Below are 22,282 nucleotides of genomic sequence, written 5' to 3' on the forward strand. Positions count from 1 at the left end.
AACAGACGACTTCTGAAAAAAAAAACGCCACCAATTTCGCTAACTGTGGAAGCCGACCTTTATAAAATGTCAAGTGGCGCCGCTGTGTTTTTTTTTCATGAAGCTTATTTATCAACAATGACAAACTTTATTGGCATGAGAATGAATAAATAAATAAATAAATAAATAAATAAATAATTAAATAAATAGAGAATTGTTAAATAAATAATAACAAATTCAAAAATCTATATAACAAAACAACAATGGCAGCATTGATGAAAAAACGAGTATTGGCAGAATTAAATCAAAGCCAGGTATTTATTAATAATATTGTTAATTATTTACAAAATAAACATTTGTTATTATTTTTTAATTTTAAATATTTTTGTTAACAAGGTGATAACAGTTGAGCCTCCTTTGAAACGTTTGAAATCCCTACGTTTATTGTCAAGTGGAAAAAACGGTTCAGGAACAGATGGTAGTTCAGCTTTGGCATATGTTGAAGTATTAGAAAAATGTAAAGGTGGTAATGATGCATTACAATTATTGGTACGTTTATCAGATACATTATCGAAAATGTCATCAGATGATGTGCCATTGACAGTAACAAAACTCATTGAAAGATTCAATTTAGAAAGTGAAGCAGCAGTTAGAGCTAAAATTCTTTGGGTACTTGCTGAACTTGGTGATGTTACAGTTGATGTAGCTGAAAAAATTCGTATTATTGATAAAACATCATCTCTATTAGACAATGAAGAATCTCATCGTGTTAAAAGTCAAGGTTTATCAACATTATTAAAACTTGGTGATCATCATAAAGAAACAGTACTTAAAATAGCACGTAAACATCTTCATGATACTTGGCATGGTGTACAAACACGTTGTTTATCAATAATTGGTAGATATTTATCACCAAATAATGCTGATGATACATTATTACTTGTTGTTAATTATGCAAATTCACAAGATCCACGTGTACGTGCAAGTGCATTTGAAACAATGGCAGAATTACATACTGAACGTAGATGTCGTTTAGCTAAAAATTTTTTTGTTAAAGTATGTAATGCATTACGTGATGATTATGAAATAGTAAGACGTGCTGTATTAAAATTAATATGGATACTTGGTAATGAATATCCAGATGATATTATTGGACAAGATGGTGATGAATCAATACGTATGATTGATTGTGTATTTTCAAAAATATGTGGTTTAATGGGTGATTTATCACCACGTGTACGTGCATCAGCAATGACATTAATGGGTACAATGAAAGGTGTTAGTAAAAGATATATTGAACAGGCACTTGATAAAAAACAAAAAAAAGTTGAAGATGAAACATCAGAAATTGAAGAACGTAGTGGTTCATGTGGTGCATTTATACATGGTTTAGAGGATGAATTTCTTGAAGTTAGAACAGCTGCTGTTGAATCATTATGTAATTTATCATTGGAACAACCAAGTATTGCTAGAATAACATTAGATTTTATGGTTGATATGTTTAATGATGAAATACAAGACGTTAGAATACGTGCTATTGAATCATTAAGAAAAATGTCAGCAAGTGTTACACTTCAAGAAGATCAACTTGAAACAATATTATGTGCATTAGAAGATTATTCAGATGAAGTACGTGAAGGACTTCATGCAACACTTGCTGCAAGTAAATTAGCAACAAGAAATTGTTTACATATGTGTGTTAATCGTTTGATTGATAATTTAATAAGATATCCACAAGATAAAGATAGTATACGTAGTTGTTTAGCTGCACTTGGTGCATCACATCCATATTTAACACTACCACTTGTACCACAATTACTTGGTCGACATCCATTTTTTGATACACCAGAGCCAGATGTTGATGATCCATCATATTCAAGTGTACTTGTACTTATATTTAATGCAGCATTTCATTGTCCAAGTATGCATGCATTATTTTCAGAACATGCAGCAAAACATTATCATTATTTACGTGATACAATGCCACAACTTGTACCAAGATTAAGACCAGTATTAATACAAAAAACAATTAATGGAAATAACGATAATAACCATAATAATAACAGTAATAATAATGATGATGAGGATGACGATGAAGAAAATCGTGATAAAAGAAGTAGAGAATTTTTAGAAAGAATGGTTGTTGGTGTTGAAAATTCAAGACCAGGTAGTAAAGTTTATATACAACTTCTTGAAGCAGCAGCTGTTGATCTTGATAGACTTGCTGAGATGGATAATAGAATGGAAGGAGCTGCTCATTTTACAGCTCTTTATGTTAGATGTTTATTATTATTACGTTCAAGTATCAAAGACATAACACAAACACAATCTGATGTTACGTCAAAAAATTTTACTTCATCAGTTAATAGTAATATTGCAACTTTATTAAAATCATCTCAACAACTTCAACATCTTTTTACTGGTCTTGATGATAATGATATGACACTTGCAACTGATGTTTGGCTTAAAGCACTTGCTGTTGAACTTATTAGAGTTACTAAAAGTGCAACAGGAAGTGCATTACCATTGGCTAGACATTTTTTATCAGAAGCTGATTCATTGCCACAAGATACATCAAAATTACCACCATTTTCACGTGCTCTTGTTTTACAAATACCATCACTTGGTGAAGCTAAACCTGGTTCATTATCTAAATTACTTTTACCATTATTAACAACACCACTTGCACGTGGTGATGAAAAATTACCAAGACCATCAGCTAAAACAAGATTATGTCGTGCAATTATTGAAGAACCACGTAATGATGCTGATACATCATTAAAATTTACTGGTGGTTTACTTCTTGGTATACCATTAACAGCAAAAATATTAAATTTACGAGATCCAAGTACAATTAGAATTAAATTACGACATCCAGATCAACAAGTACAACTTTTATTACCTGGAAAAGCTGATTTACGTCCACAAAATTCAAATAGCTCAGATTATAGATTAAAAACAACTGTTTTATTGTCACATCAAGTTTGGATGGAATCTTGTAATGTTGAAGTATCAATTGCATTATTAGTACCATCAACTTCAACATGTTTACACTCATCAAATGATGATCCATGTGTTCTTGATCTTTGTAAACCAACAAAAGTATCAATTGCACCAAAACCAATTAAACGAGGATTATAATATTAATACTGTATCTATATTGCTTTTAAATTTCATCATATATATATTATTATATAATTATGACATAAAAAAAATAATTTTCAAATAAATATTTTAATAATTTTAAATTAATTTCATTTGTTTATTTATTTATAAATTATTTACTATTTAATTTATGTGATTTAACATTTTTATTTTTTTGTTTTTGATTAAGTATATGCTTGTTTTAAAAATAATTAAAACGTAAGATATAAAAAAAAAAAAAACTAGGTTGAAAAACAATAACATATCAAAAAAGCTAAAATTATCTTATGGAAATAGATTTATTCTAGTTCACCTACACTATATTTTTATTTATACACTTGTGTTCTATCGCAAATTTAATATGCATAACAAGAAATTATCGCAACTATCAATTATATATTTCGTCATGGTATGGTGAAGTGTATATATGGTGAAGAAATTATTATTAAAAAAAAATCAAGAACAATTCAAATAATATTGTTGATCATTTCAATAGAAATACAAAAAAAAAACAATAATAATGAAGTTAAATTTTATGAGAATATTTATAATTTGTTTATCCAGCAGAATTATTCATGGTAGATTAACTGACATTATAAATACTAACAAGGGACCAGTTCAAGGAGAAATTGTTTCAACTGTTCATGATTCATCAATTAAGTATTCAGCATTTAGGGCAATACCATATGCAAAACCTCCAATTGGTGAATTAAGATTTCAGGTAATAAAATAAAATCAATTGTTTATTAAATAAACTAGCTAAATGAATTAGTTAATTGCTCTTTTAATTTCATAGCCTCCAGTGGAAATTGATCCATGGTCAACAACACTAGTTGCCACATCAGAAGCTCCATCATGTCCTCAAATAACTGGTATTGGTGGTGCCTATGAAGGTGATGAGGACTGTCTTTATTTGAATGTATATTCACCAAGGGTAAATAAAAAAATAATTTATATTTTTTGTTTATAAATAATTGTTATTGATCAATTTTATTGGTATGTTTATTGCTCAAGACGTCATTCAATGCTAGTGATAGTGAGGCACTTGCTGTGATGGTATGGATTTATGGAGGTGGATTTCTTATTGGTCAAATAAACAGTACACTCTATGGACCTGATTTTTTAATTGCTGATAATGTTATTGTTGTTGCAATGAATTATCGTGTTGGAGCATTGGGTGAATATTATCATAATATCAACTTTAATAATAAAAACTAATAATATTTTTTATTATTGAAGGATTTTTATCATTGGATATTGATGGAGCAACTGGAAATATGGGCTTGAAAGATCAAGTCCTTGCTCTTAAATGGGTTCAAAAAAATATCAAAAATTTTGGTGGTGATCCAAAAAAAGTAACAATATTTGGACAAAGTGCTGGATCAGTTTGCGTCTCACTCCATCAATTATCACCAGCTTCAAATGGGCTTTTTAGAGGTGCAATTGCCATGAGTGGTAGTCCACTTAATCCATGGGGTTTTACACCATTATCATCAGCAGTTGAACAAGGTTTTGATTTTGCAAAATATCTTGGAATAATTAATAATGATAAAGAAGAATTACTTAAACAATTGCGAAATTTAACTGCACAGCAAATTGTTTATGCAAGTGCACAACAATTTATGGATGAAACAAGTATTAAACCAGGTGTAAGTTTAATTAATTATTTTTGTTTTTATATTTAAAGTTTTTTTTATAAATAATTTTCGAATTAATCTAGTCAAGAATTGGCGGTCTTACATTTAAACCAACATATGAAAATTCAAGTATTGCAAAAGAAGTATTTTTATCAAAATGTCCATTAAAAATTTACAAGTCTGGAAAATATTTGAAGATACCAGTTATACTTGGTTTTACAAACGCTGAAATTATTCTATTTATTAATAGTAAGTTGTATATTTAAATTACATTTTTCAATTGAAAAAAAATCAATCACAAATGTTGAATTTTAAATGCAATTTTAATTAAATATTTTTGTAGCTTTTTCTCAAGTAATTGAACTGGCAAAGATTTATCTTGAATCCATTGGTCTCAATGATTTACCAATAATTAATGATTTAAAGACAGTACAGAATAATTTAAAAACAAATAACAGTCAAATGGATGAAAATGTTCTTTACTCAGCAATTAATGCAAGTATACTATTACTTAATTATAATTGTTTTTATTATTAATTAATTTGTTTTTTTTTTTTTATAGACAACTAGTGATGTGAATTTTGTTGCTGGAATTGACGAGACTCAAAAATATCTAATCCAAAAGTTACCCTCAGTTTATTACTATCGAAATTCATTTGATTCTGATGAAACATCTTACAAAATGCTTGGAAAGAGTATTCGAGGTAAAAAAATATAATTTATCACTGAATTAACGACTATTCAAAATGTAACAAAATTAATTTTTTTTTTTTATCAAGGCCTGGGACATTCAGATGATTTACTTCAGATTTTTTGGCAACCAAGTAGAAGTCACTCTCTAGACCCCAATAGTCGCATTGGTATTCAGAGAAAAAAAATGGTTAGACTGTTGACAAACTTTGCCAAATATTTGTAAGTTAAATAATTTAAAAAAATTGGTATTTTTAATTTTTTTTTAATTATTAAAATTAATTTTTTTTTAGAAATCCTACACCAACTGGAATGGAAGACTCTCTTTTAAATGTAATTTGGACTCCTTCAGGATCAGAAGGATTACATCTCGAAATTGAAAATGAAAAAATGTCAATGGAATCACGACCAATTGATGAAACTGCATTATCAGTACAAATAACGAGCAAACCTTTCGATCATGCTGATTGCACGGTTTAATTTTTATACACAAAATTTTCCATTCTATCAAGGCATAAGTTAAAAAATTAAAAATCATTGTTTGTATCATCACTCATATCAGATATGAATTGATAAATACTGTTCAATGATTTTTGATTTAATCAACTATACTTTAATCTGTTCTTATTAAATATTTAATAATCAAAATTCAAGGTGAATTACGTGAAATTATCTTATCGAATATTAAATTGATAATGAAAAAAAAATTAATAAAAATACTGTTTTGTCTTTTATTTGTAATTTTTTCTTATTCATCTACATGTAACTTTTAATTTTTCGAAATATTTTAAACATAAGAATTCATTTTTATTGAAATTATTATTCTAAAAACGAGGATTTAATAATTACAGTCTCAATAATGAATTTAAATATTAATTTTTATATATTTGTTGTAATTATTTTTATCACGAGAAATTACGTTCAAGGAAGATTGACCGATGTAATACAAACTGATAAAGGAAAAGTCCGAGGTGAAATAATTGGAACTATTCAAAATGAGTCAATAAAATATTCATCATTTCGTGGAATACCTTATGCAAAACCACCAATTGGTAAATTAAGATTTCAGGTGAGTTTAAAAATTACAAAAGATGCTCAACAGTATGGATATAATCTTGACAAGAAAATAAATGATATTTTATGTTTTAGCCCCCCGTGGAAGCTGATACTTGGTCTCATGTCATAAATGCAACGTCAAATGCTCCATCATGTCCACAAATTAATGAAGATTTACAAGATTATGATGGTGACGAGGACTGCCTCTATTTAAATGTTTATTCACCAAAAGTATAACAAAATAATTAACTAAATTTTTCATCTGATTGTGAATGTTACTTATTGATATTTATTTTTTTATATAGACATCATTTAATGAAAGTGACAATGAACTTCTTGCTGTGATGGTATGGATTTATGGGGGAGGTCTTACTGCAGGTGTAATACGCCCAACTACATTTGGTCCTGATTTTTTAGTTGCTGATAATGTTTTGGTTGTCGCAATGAATTACAGAGTTGGAGCGTTAGGTAAATTATTAATAATTATGTTCATTAATTATATAAATTAATGTATAAATTTTAAATAATTTTTTGCATGTAGGGTTTTTATCGTTGGATATTCCTGAGGCCACAGGAAATATGGCATTTAAAGATCAAATACTTGCTCTCAAATGGATACAAAAAAATATTAAAAATTTTGGTGGTGATCCAAATAAAGTAACAATATTTGGATTAAGTTCTGGATCACAATGTGTTACACTTCAACATTTATCACCAGCTTCTAAAGGCCTATTTAGAAGTATTATTGCTATGAGTGGAAGCACGCTGGGTCCTACTGGATTTTTATCAACTAAATTAGCTGTAAAACAAGCTTTTCAATTCAGTAGTTACCTTGGACTTGTTGGTCTCAATAAGACGGAATTATTTAATAAACTTCGACATATACCAGCAAAAGAATTAGTTCAAGCTGAAGTGAAGCGAAAAATGGTAAATACTCTAAATGAATTGGATATTTAACTTGAACGATTGATTGTAATATTTATATTTATATTTTAAATATAGGACGGTAAGGCTTTAGCATTTAGCCCAACAATTGAAAATCCAATGATAGCTAAAGATATATTTTTATCGACCTGCCCACTAAAAATATATCAAAAAGGCAATTACCCAATGATGCCAGCTATCACTGGTTATACAAGTACAGAGACACTTATATTTACAAGCAGTAAGACAAGAAAATATTATTGACTCTAACTATAGATTTTGTATTTTATATTTACTAGGAATATTTTAATATGTCAATAGATCAAGCGTCAATTTCTGGTTCTGCCAAGAGTGGTAAAGAATATCTTACCAAGCTTGGCTTTGGAAATTCAACGCTCATAGATGGATTGAATGCACTTATTGATAAAGATATAAATAATTTGAGCGATGATGCTTTTTACTTGGGAATCAATGTAAGTTTTTTTTTTTTTATTTTACATAAACATTTTATGTGATAATACTGATAGTTAATTATGTTATTTTTTAAATTTTAATTATTCAAGATAACTTCTGATATAACATTTAATGTTGGAGTCGATTCAACACAAAGATATCTTGCCCGGGGTTCATTTCCAGTTTTTTACTATCGAAATTCATTTGACTATGAAGAGTCACGTCACAGAATAGCAGGAATCAACCGTGATGGTAAGACTTATTATTCTAAAAATTACAAACCCAAACAATGCTAGTATGTACATTGAAAATATTTTTTTAAATTTAATTTAGGGTGTGCTCACGCTGATGACGTTTCTCATATTTTTTGGCAACCAGTAAAAAAACAACCACAAGATCCAACTACTCGTATTGGCGTTCACAGAACAAGAATGGCTAGACTTTGGACAAATTTTGTTAAATATTTGTAAGTAAAAAAATAAAAAATATTGCAACTATTTTCTTTGAGATGATGATAAATTATTAACAATTTTAATTAACACAGAAATCCTACACCAAATGATACATCAGATCCTTTGGTAAATTTCACCTGGTTTCCATCAGGACCTGAAGGCTTTCGTCTTGAAATTGGAAATGAAAAAATGGAAATGAAACCACGACTTATTTCTGACACAATAAACGCGATTCAAGTCAGTACCAATCCATATGAACATGCTGATTGTATCGACTGATTATTTACTAAAAAATTAATTATTCAATACTGATATTGTCTTAATTTTTATTGCTCTTATACGATATTTTCGTTCTACTTATAATATTAATTTTAATAAAAAAATATAAATATCTTTAAATAAAAAAATGTAAATAACTCTTGAAATATATATGAACAAAATTAATATCCTGGTCAAAGTGTCATTCATTATAATATCTTAGACATGTTATTAAATTTTTCACGATTTGAATCTACCATTGATTACGTAAAACGACTATCTTGTTAGATGTTTTTATTTTTCTTATCTATGAGCACTTGAAAATAATCTAAAGCAAACATTCAACGACACAGAAAGCAGAGTGATATAACGTCATGAGATACTGATGATTATGACAGGAATATTGCATAACAGGATAAGTAAAATACTTCATACGATATTGTCATTGTAAAAACTACTTTTAAGAACGACAGAAGAGACAATGAATGAAAGAATCATTTTTTTTATTTGTGTTATAATCAATGTTGTGACAAGTTACGTTCAAGGACGGTTGACTGATGTCATACAAACTGATAAAGGAAAATTGCAAGGTGAAATAGTTGGGACTATCCAAAATGAGTCAATAAAATATTCATCATTTCGTGGAATACCTTTTGCAAAACCACCAATTGGTGAATTAAGATTCCAAGTGAGTTTAAAAATTACAAAAAATGTCAAACAAAATGAATATAATCTTGACATAAAATAAATGATATTTTATGTTTTAGCCTCCCGTAGAGCCTGATGCTTGGTCTCATGTCTTGAATGCAACTTCAGATGTTTCATTATGTCCACAACTAATGGACCAATATGATGGTGATGAGGACTGTCTGTATTTAAATGTTTATTCACCCAAGGTAAACGAATTTTCCTTTCAAGTTACAATAAATCGGTACTTATTTTTAATAAAAATATATTTGTTCTAGACATCATTTGACAAAAATGATAATGAGTCACTTGCTGTGATGGTATGGATTCATGGTGGTTCTTTTACTGGAGGATCAAAATATCAAAGTGTACACGGTCCTGATTTTTTAATTGCTGATAACGTGTTAGTTGTTTCAATTAATTATCGTCTTGGAGCATTAGGTAAATATAAATTCTATTCAATATTTATATAATTAAAATGTAAATTAATATAACGAAAACAAATTATCCTAGGATTTTTGTCATTGGACACTGATGGAGCAACTGGAAATATGGGTTTGAAAGATCAAGTTCTCGCATTAAAATGGGTTCAAAAAAATATTAAGAATTTTGGTGGTGATCCAAACAAAGTAACATTATTTGGACTAAGTGCTGGATCAGTTTGTGTTCTGCTTCATCAATTATCACCAGCTTCAAAAGGACTTTTTAGAGGTGCTATTGGTATGAGTGGAAGCCCACTGAGTCGTTGGGGATTTTCACCAGTTTCATTAGCAGTTAAACAAGCTTTTGAGATTGGTAAATATCTTGGTATAAATAACTCTAATAAAACACAACTATTAAACAGACTACGTGAGGTATCACCAAAACAATTAGTTGAAGCTGTTGATAAACTAAATTATGATAATTCAGAGGTATAATGCTTTGGTATAACACTGACTTGAAATATTATTACATTTACACGGTTTCATTGTAGGAAAGAACGAGTTTTGTGACACTTATGCCAACAAGAGAAAATCCAAAAATAGCAAAGGACATTTTTTTAGCCGACTGTCCATTAAATATATACCAGAAAAAAAATTATTCAATGATACCAATTATCATTGGTTTTACAAACGTAGAAACACTCATAACTCTATCAGGTAAAAAAAAAATAAGAATATTTTTTATTTAAGATTAAATTGCTTGTTTGTTTTTTTTTTTTTTAATAGAATTCACGGCAATTACACACTTTGCCCAGCTGAGTAGAAACTACCTCAATTTACTTGGATTAGGAGACTCGAGATTTGTCGATAATTTGAATGTATTTTTAAATGATCCACAAAAAGATTTAGACCATTTGAGCAATGATGATATTTACTCAGTAGTCAATGTGAGGGTTTGATTTATCTATTAACCGCATTCAAAATTATAATTCATATAATTTTTGATGATAATTTTGTATTATTAATTGTTCAAGATTACTTCTGATCTACATTTCAACATTGGTATTGATTCACTGCAAAAATATCTCACTGCGGATTCTAAAATTCCAATTTACTATTATCGAAATTCATTTGATTACCCAGAGTCGATACACAGACAAAGGGGGATTAATTTTAATGGTTGTGCTCATGCTGATGATGGTGCACATATTTTTTGGCAACCAGTTTATTATCAACCTTGGGACCCGAACAGTCGTATCGGCATTCACCGAACAAAAATGGGTAGACTCTGGACGAATTTTGCTAAATACTTGTACGTATTAAATGTATATATTTTTTTTTATATGCTAATAATTTTAATTCATACAGAAATCCTACACCAAATGACCCAGCTGATCATTTATTAAATTTTACTTGGACTCCTTCTGGACTTGAAGGATTACGTCTTGAAATTAGGAATGAACAGACAAAAATAGAACCACGAATTACCACTGATATAATGCAAGCTGTTCAAACTAGTGATAATCCATTTGAACATGCTAATTGTATAAATTAATAATTAATAAAAAATATTTAACTCTGGTAATGTTTCAAAATGTTAATATTTTGATCATGATTTAAAAATAATTTATTTATTTTTTATTTTACGTTTTTTCTTTTACGTCCGGAAAAAGTTATGTACCAATTTATTTATTTTTTATTTTACGTTCTTTTTTTCTTTTACGTCCGGAAAAAGTTATGTAACAATATTACCACCAATTTCAACTGAAGGCATGACTAAAAATGATCGAGAAACTAATGAATAATAAAAAGTATATATAATTAATTTGTTTTTTTTTATCAGAATTTATTAAATGTGAATTTTTTAATTTTTTAAAAATTAAGATAATTGAAAATAAATATATATTGTTCTATATTTTTACCTGTTTTTTTATCAATAAATTAATGTACAAATAAATTATATTGAAAAACGTAAAATCGATGAAAAAATAATCAACTAAATTAAACAACTACTATAAAGAATACTATGAAAATTTTTATGACAATATCGAAGCCTTATGTATAGATCATTAATGATTAACAATCCCTTACAAATAATAATTTCAATAGTATACAAAACAATATAAAATATTTATATTGAATGAAGTTATTAAATTATTAAAAATTCATAAAAATAGTTTTTTCTTTACCATAAATTTAACAGTTTTACTCAGTTGTATTATTTTATTTTAACTGTCTGCAAACCAACAATAAAACCATACTACATATGTTGAAAAGTTAAGTTTAATCTAATTATTAGTTTTATCAAAAATTTTATGATGATGTATCAACACTCGAAAGGAGAAAAACTTTTACGAATCAAAAAATATGTAAGTATACATATATTTATTAATATAAAAAATAAATTTTTAAATAATTTAAATTATTTTTAAAGGACGAAGAATCATTTCACAATTCAATGCGTTCAACTTTTATTGTTGGTCAAATGTTTGGATTATTTCCTGTCACCAATGTCAGTAGTAAAAATTATAAAAGAGTGAAATTTACTGTAAAATCATTTAAAATGTTTTACAGTTTTTTAATACCTCTATTAATAACAGCTTTATCGACTCAAACGATTAGGGTTGCTATTGCTTCTAAGGAAAAGGAATTTGGCTGTATATTTGGTGTTGCGAGTAAATAAATATATGATTGAATCATTATGCGTATTGAATTAATAAATAGTTGACTGTATATTAGTTTTATTTTTAATTTTATTTTTTAGTGTCTCGTGGTAATGCTTTATCATATTCAATATTTTATACAGTAACTATTTTTGAATATTTTACATTTTTTTGGATTTCATCAAAATGGCCGGAATTTCAAAAGTTATGGAAAACGATGGAAGTCAAATTAAACAGGTCAATAAAATTTAATTATTATATTCAAAAATGCATATATTAATCGATTATTCAAATTATAATCAAACAAATGAATAAATATTTTTTTATATTACAGTTCAGGAAATAATTGTCCAAAAGTTTGGTGGAAAATCAATATAATTTCATTCAGTATAATACCATTAATTTTGATGGAACATTTTATGTGGGTTTTCTTAAATATTGATTCACAAAAACAAGAGTCATTAAAAAATTGTCTAAATAATAATTCGTCATACGAATGTAAGTAAGCCTAGAGTCAGTTTTTATTATTGTCATTATGAATTTATTTATTTTAAAACAGATATACTTAATGGACTTGGTGAGAGTTGCATGATTGTCATTGATACATATGCTGCTTTTGCTTGGACTTTTACTGATCTATTTATAATAGTAGTTTGTATTATTTTCATACTGTTAATAAACTTTATATTATATTTCTGGTAAATTTTTATGTATTTAAAAATCATTTTAGATATCAACTGGTCTTGCAGAGAGATATATATTTATGAATAAATTGGCAATGGATTCTAAGCTAATAAATGATCAGAATTATTGGACTAATCTTAGAATAAATTACAGTATTTTAAGTAATTTAGTCAAGAAAGCAGATAAATTAGTATCTCCTTTGATATTTGTGTCTATTACAAATAATTTTTTTTGTATAAGTACACAACTTTTTTTTGGAATCACGTGAGATCATATATTATGATAAAAATAAAATTTCAAATGATATTTATAATTTATCAACAAATATATTTTATTTTTTTAGATCTGAAAATACTATTATCACAGTTTTTTCCCTTATTTTTTTTATATTTACACTTGTAAAAATGGCTATCACGATTTATGCTGCCTCAAGAATTCATCAAGAATCCAAAATAATTATGCCATTAATTTATGACTGTCCACTTTCGGAATTTACTATCGAAGTAAAAATATATATTTTTATATGGCATTATATGTAAAACAATAAATTGAAACTAAATTTTAAACTTATTTTTTTTGTATTTTGTAGACCGAACGATTGCAGTATCAACTTGAATTTGATAATGTTGTATTAACAGGATTAAACTTTTTTGAGCTTACACGAAGTTTCATGCTTGGCGTAAGTTAATATATTTCAAATAAAAAAACTAAGAAAATATAAAATAAGTATTTATAATTTGTAACAAATCTATATTTTGCAGGTTGCCGGGACAATCGTCACATACGAGATTTTTTTGCTCCGGTTTAAATCGTAAATTGAAAAAAAAAAAAAAAAAATTCACAAAAAAAATTGTAATTTTGTTAGTTGATTTGAGAAGTTTTAATAATTAAATCATTTTATGAAAAGTGAATCTATGTCGTTATTCAAAAGTTATAGAAATAAAATAAATATCGCAAAATTAAATTGATCTTTCAAACTATTTACTTATTAAAAAACCCCCTATAAAAATATCCACAAAAATAAAAAACTACCTATAATTTACTCAAATACTTATAATCATTCTAAAGCAACTAGCTATATCTTTAAAAAAGCATCTACATATTAATTATAATATTTATGCTTTTTAATTTATATATATTTAATTATTAATTAAGTATACATATAATACGATTTTTATTAATCTAAATAATTTTGCTCAAATATTTAATTATAAATGACTATGTAAAATTTATCTTTTGCACTTGTGTACACATCGCAATGCAATCATATACTGAATGATAACCTCGTGCTATATATTGTGTACAGTGTTTTAAATTTAAAATAAGTATACGCTTTCAATGAATAATGACTAAAATAATTTTTATTTTAATTCTCTGCATAGCCCATAATTTTGTTAATGGAAAATTAACAGATGTGGTACAAACTGACAAAGGACAAGTGCAAGGAAAAATAATTAAAACTATTCATAATGAATCATTTGAATATGCTGTTTTTCGAGGTATACCATATGCAAAACCTCCTCTCGATCAACTTAGATTTCAGGTAAATAAAAATTACAAAAGATCAATAAATAATTTACAATTTAAAAAAAATTTAAACATTTATTTAAATATGTGTTAAATTCAATAGCCACCGGTGGAAGCTGATGCTTGGACAAAAATACTAAATGCCACGTTGGAGGCATCATCGTGTCCACAAATCAGCGAGCAAACTGGTCAATATAGTGGAGATGAAGATTGTCTATATTTAAATGTTTATACACCGAAGGTATTGTGATTTTTAAATAACATATATTTATTGTCATATTGAACCACGTGATTTTTATGTTAAATTATGCTTACAGATATCATTTAATGAGACTGTTAATGATGAATTACTGGCAGTTATGGTATGGATTTATGGAGGAGGTTTTCTTGCAGGTGAAATCAAAGAAAACTTTTATGGACCTGATTTTCTAGTTGCTGATAATGTTGTAGTCGTTGCAATGAACTATCGACTTGGAGCATTAGGTAAACTTATTTATGTTTATAAATTATATATATAAATTTTTGAATAATTTGTGGATGAATAGGATTTTTATCTTTGGATATTCCCGAGGCTACGGGAAATATGGGCCTAAAAGATCAACTACTTGCACTTAAATGGGTTAAAAAAAATATTCAAAAATTTGGTGGTGATCCGAAAAAAGTGACAATTTTTGGAGAAAGTGCTGGATCAGATTCTGTCATGCTTCATCAACTTTCTCCAGCATCTAGAGGACTATTCAGAGGTGCAATAGGTATGAGTGGAAGCCCATTAAATCCTTGGGGATTCGCACCACTGTCTTTAGCAGTTACACTGGCATTTGACTTTGCTAAATATTTAGGAATTAATTCTTCCAATAAAACACAGGTTTTTAATGAAATTAATGCATTATCAGCTGAAATTTTAGCTGTCACTGCTACAGATATGTATTTCCACAGCAATATCAAAGGATATAAAGTAAGTACAGCTTGAATATCATAGAACTACTAATTAAACTAGATGAAAAATATTGTTTTAATGATTTAGAATAGAGCTTCATTTGTACCATTTGTACCAACATGTGAAAACCCAAAAATAGCTAAAGATATATTTATTACTGAGTCTCCATTGAGAACTTATGAATCTGGAAAGTTTTCAATAATACCTGTCATACTTGGATTTACAAATGAAGAAATGCTTAGCTTCTTTCCAGGTATTTTTTTTTTTAAATAATCTGTATATTGATCTATTTTTTATATAACTCTATTTGTTTTAAACAGATTATGAAAATTTATTACGTTGGTGTATAATGAGCGAAATGTATTATAAATTACTTCAAGTTGATATTCCATCCATATCAACTGCTTTAAATAATGTCATCGAAAGCAAAATAAAAGATATATATCTATTAGATGAAAGTATTGTATTTTCAGCAATCAATGTGAGTTTGTTAATAATATATTTTTATTAATTATTATTGTAATGATAACGATACTGATAATTTTTTTTATTAATAGATAACTTCTAATTTGAATTTCGTTGCTGGTATTGATTCAACACAACAATATCTTACTAAGCATTCTTCTACTGTTTTCTACTACAAAAATTCATTTGACTATGAAGAATCAATGCACATAATAAAAGGCATTAACTTTACTGGTGAGCAGATGGTATTTTGAAAAATAGGTTAAACAAAAATAAATTGATAAAATAAATACGTATATTTTTAGGCACAGGCCATGCGGATGACCTTGGTCATTTTTTTTGGCAACCAGTGATGAATCAAAATTCAGATCCCAACAGTCGTATTGGTATCCACAGAACACAAATTATCAGACTCTGGACAAACTTTGTAAAATATTTGTGAGTGTAAATAATGTTTTAAATAATGTTCATTGTTTTATTTATATTTTTATAATTATTATGGATACAGAAATCCGACACCAAGTGATACAAAAGATCCACTAATAAATTTCACTTGGATACCATCTGGTACAGAAGGATTACACCTTGAAATTGGCAATGAACAATTTGTCATGAAAACACGACCAACTGATGAAACAACAAAAGCAATTCAAGCTAGTGCCAATGCATTTGATCATGCTGATTGTATTAATTAATTCAAAATAATTTACTAAAAAACAAATCAATGCTTAGGTGTCTAAAATTAATTCATAATAATAAATACATCATGATACTGCAGTATATAAATAAAATAAACAAATTGTTGATAAAATTTTCATTTAATAAACGCAATAAAAATAATAATGGTAATGAATTTATTTATTAATAACAACTAATTAAAATTAAGAATAAAAACATGATCAATCAAATGATCTTTTCCAAGATTAAATTTCATCATTATTAGTATTTTATTTTTAAATAAATAAATACAAAATAAACCAAGACAAACAAAATAAAAATAAGATAAGAATTATAACGACATAAAATCTACAACAGTGTCTTTGTAAAGTAATTAATAAAATTTTATGTAAACTTTATTTATCGTAGAAAAAAAGGTCATACTAATAAATATTATTGTGCCAATGGAGATAATTTTATGTTACTGTAGGCCAAAATATTGGAATATATATTCCAATATATATACCAGAAAAACGAGATTTTTTTTTATAAAAATAAATCGAAACATTAAAAAACAGGTATATTTTATTGAAAACAAAATTTTAATCTACAAATTCTCCAAGTATTAGTGAACCTGTCAGAGAGATTAAATTTCATGATACAGAAATCATTATGAAAACAATGTGTTGTCGTCTTTAAATAAATATAATTATTTTCCTGCAAAATCAGAATACTTATAGACAACAAGCTTACAAAAATAATGTCATTCACTGAATGAAGCTTGAACAGTCTCAATCAACTAAAATAAAAATGTTTAAATATATATTTATAATTTTTTTATATTACGAATACGTCCAAGGAGAATTAACAGAATGTATAATGACTGATAAAGGACCAGTTCAAGGTGAAATTTTAACGACAGTCCACGATACATCAATTAAATATACGTCATTTCGTGCTATACCATATGCGAAACCTCCTCTTGGTCAACTTAGATTTCAGGTGAGACATACATAAATAAATATTTAAATTACTTTGTGAAATTAAATAATGTAATAACCGATTAGATAATTAGATGTATTTGTAATTTGTTAATTAGTTAATTGGTTAATTCTGGTTTTTTTTTAATTAGCCTCCGGTGGATGTTGATGCATGGTCCACAACACTTATTGCCAGATCAGAGGCTACAGCATGTTCTCAAGTAACTAAAAACAAGTATATTGGCAACGAGGACTGTCTCTATCTAAATATTTATACACCATGGGTAATAAGTCAATAAATAATTTTGTTAAATTATAATTATTGTTTATGACAAATTAATAATTTATTATTTTTTTTTTTCTTTATAATAATGATATTTCAAGACGTCATTCAATGAAAGTAAAAATGAATTACTTGCTGTGATGGTGTGGATTCATGGAGGTGAATTTATAGCTGGTGAAATTGATAGCAAGCTTTATGGACCTGATTTTTTAATTGCTGATAATGTTGTGCTTGTTGATATGAATTACCGACTTGGAGCGTTGGGTAAATTTTTCGTAATTATCTTTATATTAATTATATCTTTTTGAATTTTAAATAATTAATTGAATATAGGGTTTTTATCGTTGGATATTCCTGAGGCTACAGGAAATATGGGCTTAAAGGATCAAGTGCTTGCATTAAAATGGATACAAAAAAATATTAAAAAATTTGGTGGTGATCCAACCAAAGTAACGTTATTTGGACAAAGTGCTGGATCAGTTTCAGCATTGTTACATCAACTATCACCAGCATCTAAAGGACTATTTAGAGCTATTATAGGCATGAGTGGTAGTCCACTTAATCCATGGGGTTTTAGTTCAATCACATCAGCAGTTGCACAAGCATTGGATGTTGGCAAAGAACTTGGAATTACAACAACAACAAAAAAATTACTTTATGAAACACTACAAAATGCAACAGCCGAGCAACTTGTTTTTGCAACATTTAATAAAACCGGAGTAATTATACATAAATAAATTATACAATTGAATAAAATAAATAATTTTTTAAATTTATATTTCAGGTGAATTTAGGGTTGCCGACATTTAAACCAACTTATGAAAATCCAAGTATCGCCAAAGATATTTTTTTATCTGAATGTCCAATTAGACATTATGAATCAGGAAATTATTCAGCTGTACCAATAATACTTGGTTTTACAAATGCTGAAATACTTTTATTTATTATCGGTGAGTTGATAAAGTTAAATAAATAGAATCAATAAATTTTTTATAATTATTTGTTCGATTTAAAAGGTATTAAAAATATGGCAAATACATTTGAAGCTAGCAAAATGCATCTTCAATCAATTGGCTTGAATGATTATTCATTTATTAATCATTTAGATATTGGACTAGTTAAAGATAACTATCTTCTTTACAGAGCTATAAATGTATGTTTTTTTTTTATTTTTAAACACAATAATTTTATTAAAAAATTATATCCGTATTGATTAACAAATTTTGTCACTAAAGGAAACCACTGATTTATTTTTTGTCACTGGAATTGACTCAACACAAAAATATCTTGCTAAAAGTTCAACTCCGGTATATTATTATAGAAATTCTTTTGATTATAATGAATCACTTCATCGACTTGATGGTCTCAATCTCGATGGTTAGTAAAATTTAAATCAATTATTTAATTCAACCCTGGTGGAAATTTTTCTCCGTCAAAAATAGTGGAGAAATGGTGGAGAAATGGCGGAGAAATATTTCCACCAGGGAAGAGTAAAAAAAAAATTTCATTGAATAAAATGTTGAAATAATTTTATAATTTTTTTATAATTTTATTAGGCTGTGCCCATGCAGATGACCTCCCACATATTTTTTATTTTTCAAATAGAAGTCAATCATTAGATCCTAACAGTCGTATTGGAATTCATCGTTCGAGAATGATTAGATTATGGACAAACTTTGCAAAATATCTGTGAGTACAGTTAAAGAATAAATACATAAATATATTTTATCCTATAGAATAATGAAAATAATTTTTTGTTTATCAATTATAATTATCTAGAGATCCTACACCAAATGGTACAGACGATTCCTCGTTAAATATGACATGGAGTCCATCAAATAATAAAGGAACACATTTAGAAATTGGAAATGATAAATCGCTATCTATGAAACCACGACCAACTGATATTTTTGTTAAATTATTGCAAAAGTTATTGCGCCCTTTTAAATATGGGACTTGTCCAAGGCGTTGATTCTGAATAAATTTTTACAATTGCTCTATAATTTAGTATTTAATAAATGACATCATCAAGCTTTGTAATATTAATCAGAAACTAAATTTCACGGATAAAATTAATCGAAAAAAAAAAATAAAAAAAAAACCCCTGTTTTTTTCTATTAAAAATACCAAATCAAAAAAAGCACCAGGCTTAAATCCTGTTAAGGATATTTATAGACTCAATCTTGATATATTTTTTTTTTAGCAAATTAAATGGAATTCATTATTTTATTTCATCAATTAAGATAAATATATTTTTATTTTATGACCTTGAACTGTGTACAATAATCATTATAAATAAATAAACCTAAAAACTATTATTCCTAAATTGACATATAAATTTTTTATAATAAAATTCACACACGTGTCTTTGACATATTCAAATTAAAAAAAAATAATCAAAAAAAATAAAAAATTAATAATTGCGTCAGAGTATATAGAAAAAAAAAATAAATAACTTGAGGATTTTTTAAATCAAATAATAATAAGAAAAAATCAACTGTCAATTAATCATCACATGTTTTTAATTTATTGAATAATAATTTAATTGATACACCAGGTGAATTGATAAATGCAACAGAACGTAAATGAATATTTGGTAATGTATCAATAATTCATGATACTCATAAAAAAATGTTGGAAGAATTTGAACATCATTGTACAAATTGGAAAGATGATACAACTCTATTTCAAAAATTAGAGGATTAACAATATTATTACTTAAAGAAGTACATCGTCATACTGATATTAATAATCCTGATCATAGCTTACTAAAATTAGCAATTGAAGGATTGAAAAAAGCAACATCACATGTTGACGAAGATAAAAGAAAAACTGAAGAACAAGTATCAATATTTTGTATGTTTAATGATTAATAAAAGTTAGAAGTAATCAGAAAATTAAAGAAAAATTATTTTCACTAGCAATGTGACCGACGAAAGAAGAAATAATTATTTTCTTAAATCTTTGTGCCGACAAATAGCAAATACAATTTGAATAGCTGACGCAGTAAGTTTATTTTTTTTTTTTATATTAATTTAATAATTTTGAATAATTATCAAGTATTTATTTATATTTTTTTTTGCAACAGGATATATTTTTGATTTAATTACATTCAAGTGATTTAAAAATTGACGTACAAGTGAAGTTAAATTTAAATTAATAAAAATTTAAATTTATAAAAAAAAAATATGTGTTAATGTGTCACTAAAATAAGATGTAAATTCGGTTCGAGTTGAAATTTTACATGGCAAATGTTGACTTTATTTTTCGTCTTGAATACGAACAAATAATAATAGAAAATATCATTTAAAATTTTCGTTAATATTTTTTTACAAGAGTCTATTTCATAATTTTTATCTGGAGTATATGGATCCGTATATGTTTCAATTGACTTATAATTGAGCAGCTCATTTATAATCTAATCAAAATAGTTTATTTATAGCCGATAATAAATCTCAAACCATGATATGTAATTATTACTTTTTTTTAGAACTGGACCTAATAATACATGGGCTTCAGTAGAATATCTAATTTACGGAAAACTTCCATCACAATTCAATATGCCACCACTTGCATGTCAAAGAGACACTGTTGAAATTGTTGTAGATACTGATTATGTTAGCTTTGCTCTTATTGAATTGATTCAAATTACAGAAAAAAGGGTAATCTATCTCAATTTACATCTATATATGTATTATTAATATTTTAAATAATTATAATTATAAATAAAAATTAATTTTAAAATATGTACGATCAAAGTCTCAAAGAAAAAAAAAAACATTAAACTTTAACCAACTTTTTCTGATCTATTTACGAATATTAAAAAGTGTTGTTGTTTATCGAAAAACAATACTTGACCTATTATCACCTAACAGTATCACTATCATTTTGATAAATATTTAATTGAATGCCACTTTATATCTCTGTTAGTAATCAATATCAATTAGCTTTGTTGCAATAAATATCCTTGATGAATCTTATATTAATTTTTTTTTAATGACAGTACATCTGATAATACCGGTATGTTTATTTAATTTTAATTTAAAAATGAATATGCACTGTCCATATAAAAATATAATTGAATAAAAAACATTACTGATTTTCTTCAACAATCAAAAATATATACTACTCAAAAAATGAAAAACTCTTCATTTAATTATATCAATATTGTCAGTATAAAAATGAATGAGTCTACGATAATTTTACGAATTTAATTATTCAGGTAAATGATATCATATATAAAAGTAAAAAAAAAGAAAAGATAATAATGATGATATTATATATTATGTTATGTTTATACAGGAATTTCAGACAGGATTAATATTTATGTCTTGCTCTGACAATAATGATTTGCCAAAGTATATTTTGAGATGTCTGGATGAAA

The 22,282-nt window shown here is 26.7% G+C and overlaps 4 protein-coding genes across 4 annotated transcripts; all 4 read left to right on the forward strand.

Annotated features, from left to right (window-relative positions):
• The first annotated feature begins 81 nt into the window (after positions 1-81).
• LOC122856641 (integrator complex subunit 4) lies at positions 82-3,231 on the forward strand. Its single transcript, XM_044158381.1, has 2 exons — positions 82-293; positions 376-3,231. The coding sequence occupies exons 1-2, from the start codon at positions 243-245 to the stop codon at positions 3,118-3,120; spliced, it is 2,796 nt and encodes a 931-aa protein (XP_044014316.1). The 5' UTR covers positions 82-242; the 3' UTR covers positions 3,121-3,231.
• Positions 3,232-3,572: 341 nt separating this feature from the next.
• Positions 3,573-11,332, forward strand: LOC122861013. Its single transcript, XM_044165155.1, has 26 exons — positions 3,573-3,844; positions 3,920-4,057; positions 4,138-4,300; positions 4,363-4,772; positions 4,844-5,009; positions 5,104-5,255; positions 5,323-5,464; positions 5,540-5,672; positions 5,744-5,919; positions 6,416-6,519; positions 6,600-6,737; positions 6,812-6,974; positions 7,048-7,433; positions 7,509-7,671; positions 7,752-7,903; positions 7,994-8,135; positions 8,217-8,349; positions 8,428-8,572; positions 9,048-9,281; positions 9,361-9,489; positions 9,559-9,721; positions 9,794-10,191; positions 10,254-10,419; positions 10,489-10,649; positions 10,737-11,014; positions 11,071-11,332. The coding sequence occupies exons 1-26, from the start codon at positions 3,644-3,646 to the stop codon at positions 11,255-11,257; spliced, it is 4,923 nt and encodes a 1,640-aa protein (XP_044021090.1). The 5' UTR covers positions 3,573-3,643; the 3' UTR covers positions 11,258-11,332.
• On the forward strand, positions 6,261-8,698 carry LOC122856923 (juvenile hormone esterase-like). Its single transcript, XM_044158837.1, has 9 exons — positions 6,261-6,519; positions 6,600-6,737; positions 6,812-6,974; positions 7,048-7,433; positions 7,509-7,671; positions 7,752-7,903; positions 7,994-8,135; positions 8,217-8,349; positions 8,428-8,698. The coding sequence occupies exons 1-9, from the start codon at positions 6,310-6,312 to the stop codon at positions 8,612-8,614; spliced, it is 1,674 nt and encodes a 557-aa protein (XP_044014772.1). The 5' UTR covers positions 6,261-6,309; the 3' UTR covers positions 8,615-8,698.
• A 3,027-nt stretch (positions 11,333-14,359) lies between the features above and the next one.
• LOC122861020 lies at positions 14,360-20,073 on the forward strand. The gene is made up of 18 exons (XM_044165168.1): positions 14,360-14,592; positions 14,680-14,817; positions 14,894-15,059; positions 15,122-15,531; positions 15,601-15,766; positions 15,834-15,994; positions 16,071-16,212; positions 16,284-16,416; positions 16,487-16,662; positions 17,411-17,637; positions 17,768-17,899; positions 18,000-18,162; positions 18,232-18,617; positions 18,683-18,848; positions 18,915-19,051; positions 19,134-19,275; positions 19,455-19,587; positions 19,678-20,073. Exons 1-18 carry the CDS (start codon positions 14,395-14,397, stop codon positions 19,868-19,870), a joined length of 3,369 nt encoding a protein of 1,122 aa, XP_044021103.1. The 5' UTR covers positions 14,360-14,394; the 3' UTR covers positions 19,871-20,073.
• The last annotated feature ends 2,209 nt before the right edge of the window (positions 20,074-22,282 follow it).

The sequence above is a fragment of the Aphidius gifuensis genome, linkage group LG1 (genome assembly GCF_014905175.1).
Source record: "Aphidius gifuensis isolate YNYX2018 linkage group LG1, ASM1490517v1, whole genome shotgun sequence".
In the NCBI taxonomy this organism is placed as follows: domain Eukaryota; kingdom Metazoa; phylum Arthropoda; class Insecta; order Hymenoptera; family Braconidae; genus Aphidius; species Aphidius gifuensis.